The sequence below is a fragment of the Anastrepha obliqua genome, chromosome 4, assembly GCF_027943255.1.
Source record: "Anastrepha obliqua isolate idAnaObli1 chromosome 4, idAnaObli1_1.0, whole genome shotgun sequence".
NCBI classification, from domain to species: domain Eukaryota; kingdom Metazoa; phylum Arthropoda; class Insecta; order Diptera; family Tephritidae; genus Anastrepha; species Anastrepha obliqua.
In genome coordinates, this window is record NC_072895.1 from 32,535,559 (window position 1) to 32,535,906 (window position 348).

Below are 348 nucleotides of genomic sequence, written 5' to 3' on the forward strand. Positions count from 1 at the left end.
GAGTCCTTTGGATATAACAGTGAGCAATATAATGAGTTTCTATCCAATATAACTGTAATCATGTGAAATATTTCAGATGCCCTATAACGAAAACTATGCATTGGAGCAGGCCGAGGCGCAGCGTGTGAAGCGCCAGTTAAATATCCAGGGAGGTGGCAGTCCAGGCAAAGGTCTTGATTTGAGTGTCCATGCGCGTGTCCCAGTTTGGCAGAGTGGCAGTGGTCGTCATTCCTTCGATGCAACAGGCCAATATGCTCAGCATCTGGGTGGTCGCTATGGAAATAGTCCGCCGAATTGGGGTGTTGGTGGGGTTTATACTTTTAGATTTTAAAAAAGTGCTTAGGCATT

General features: G+C 45.7%; 1 protein-coding gene across 1 annotated transcript; it reads left to right on the top strand.

Moving 5' to 3' along the window:
* LOC129245913 (diptericin A-like) lies at window positions 1-348 on the top strand. The gene has a single exon (XM_054884352.1). It carries the CDS (start codon window positions 77-79, stop codon window positions 329-331), a length of 255 nt encoding a protein of 84 aa, XP_054740327.1. The 5' UTR covers window positions 1-76; the 3' UTR covers window positions 332-348.

Excerpts from the sequence above, each read along its gene's own strand:
- LOC129245913 (XM_054884352.1), top strand. The coding sequence starts at position 77 with ATGCCCTATAACGAAAACTATGCATTGGAGCAGGCCGAGGCGCAGCGT.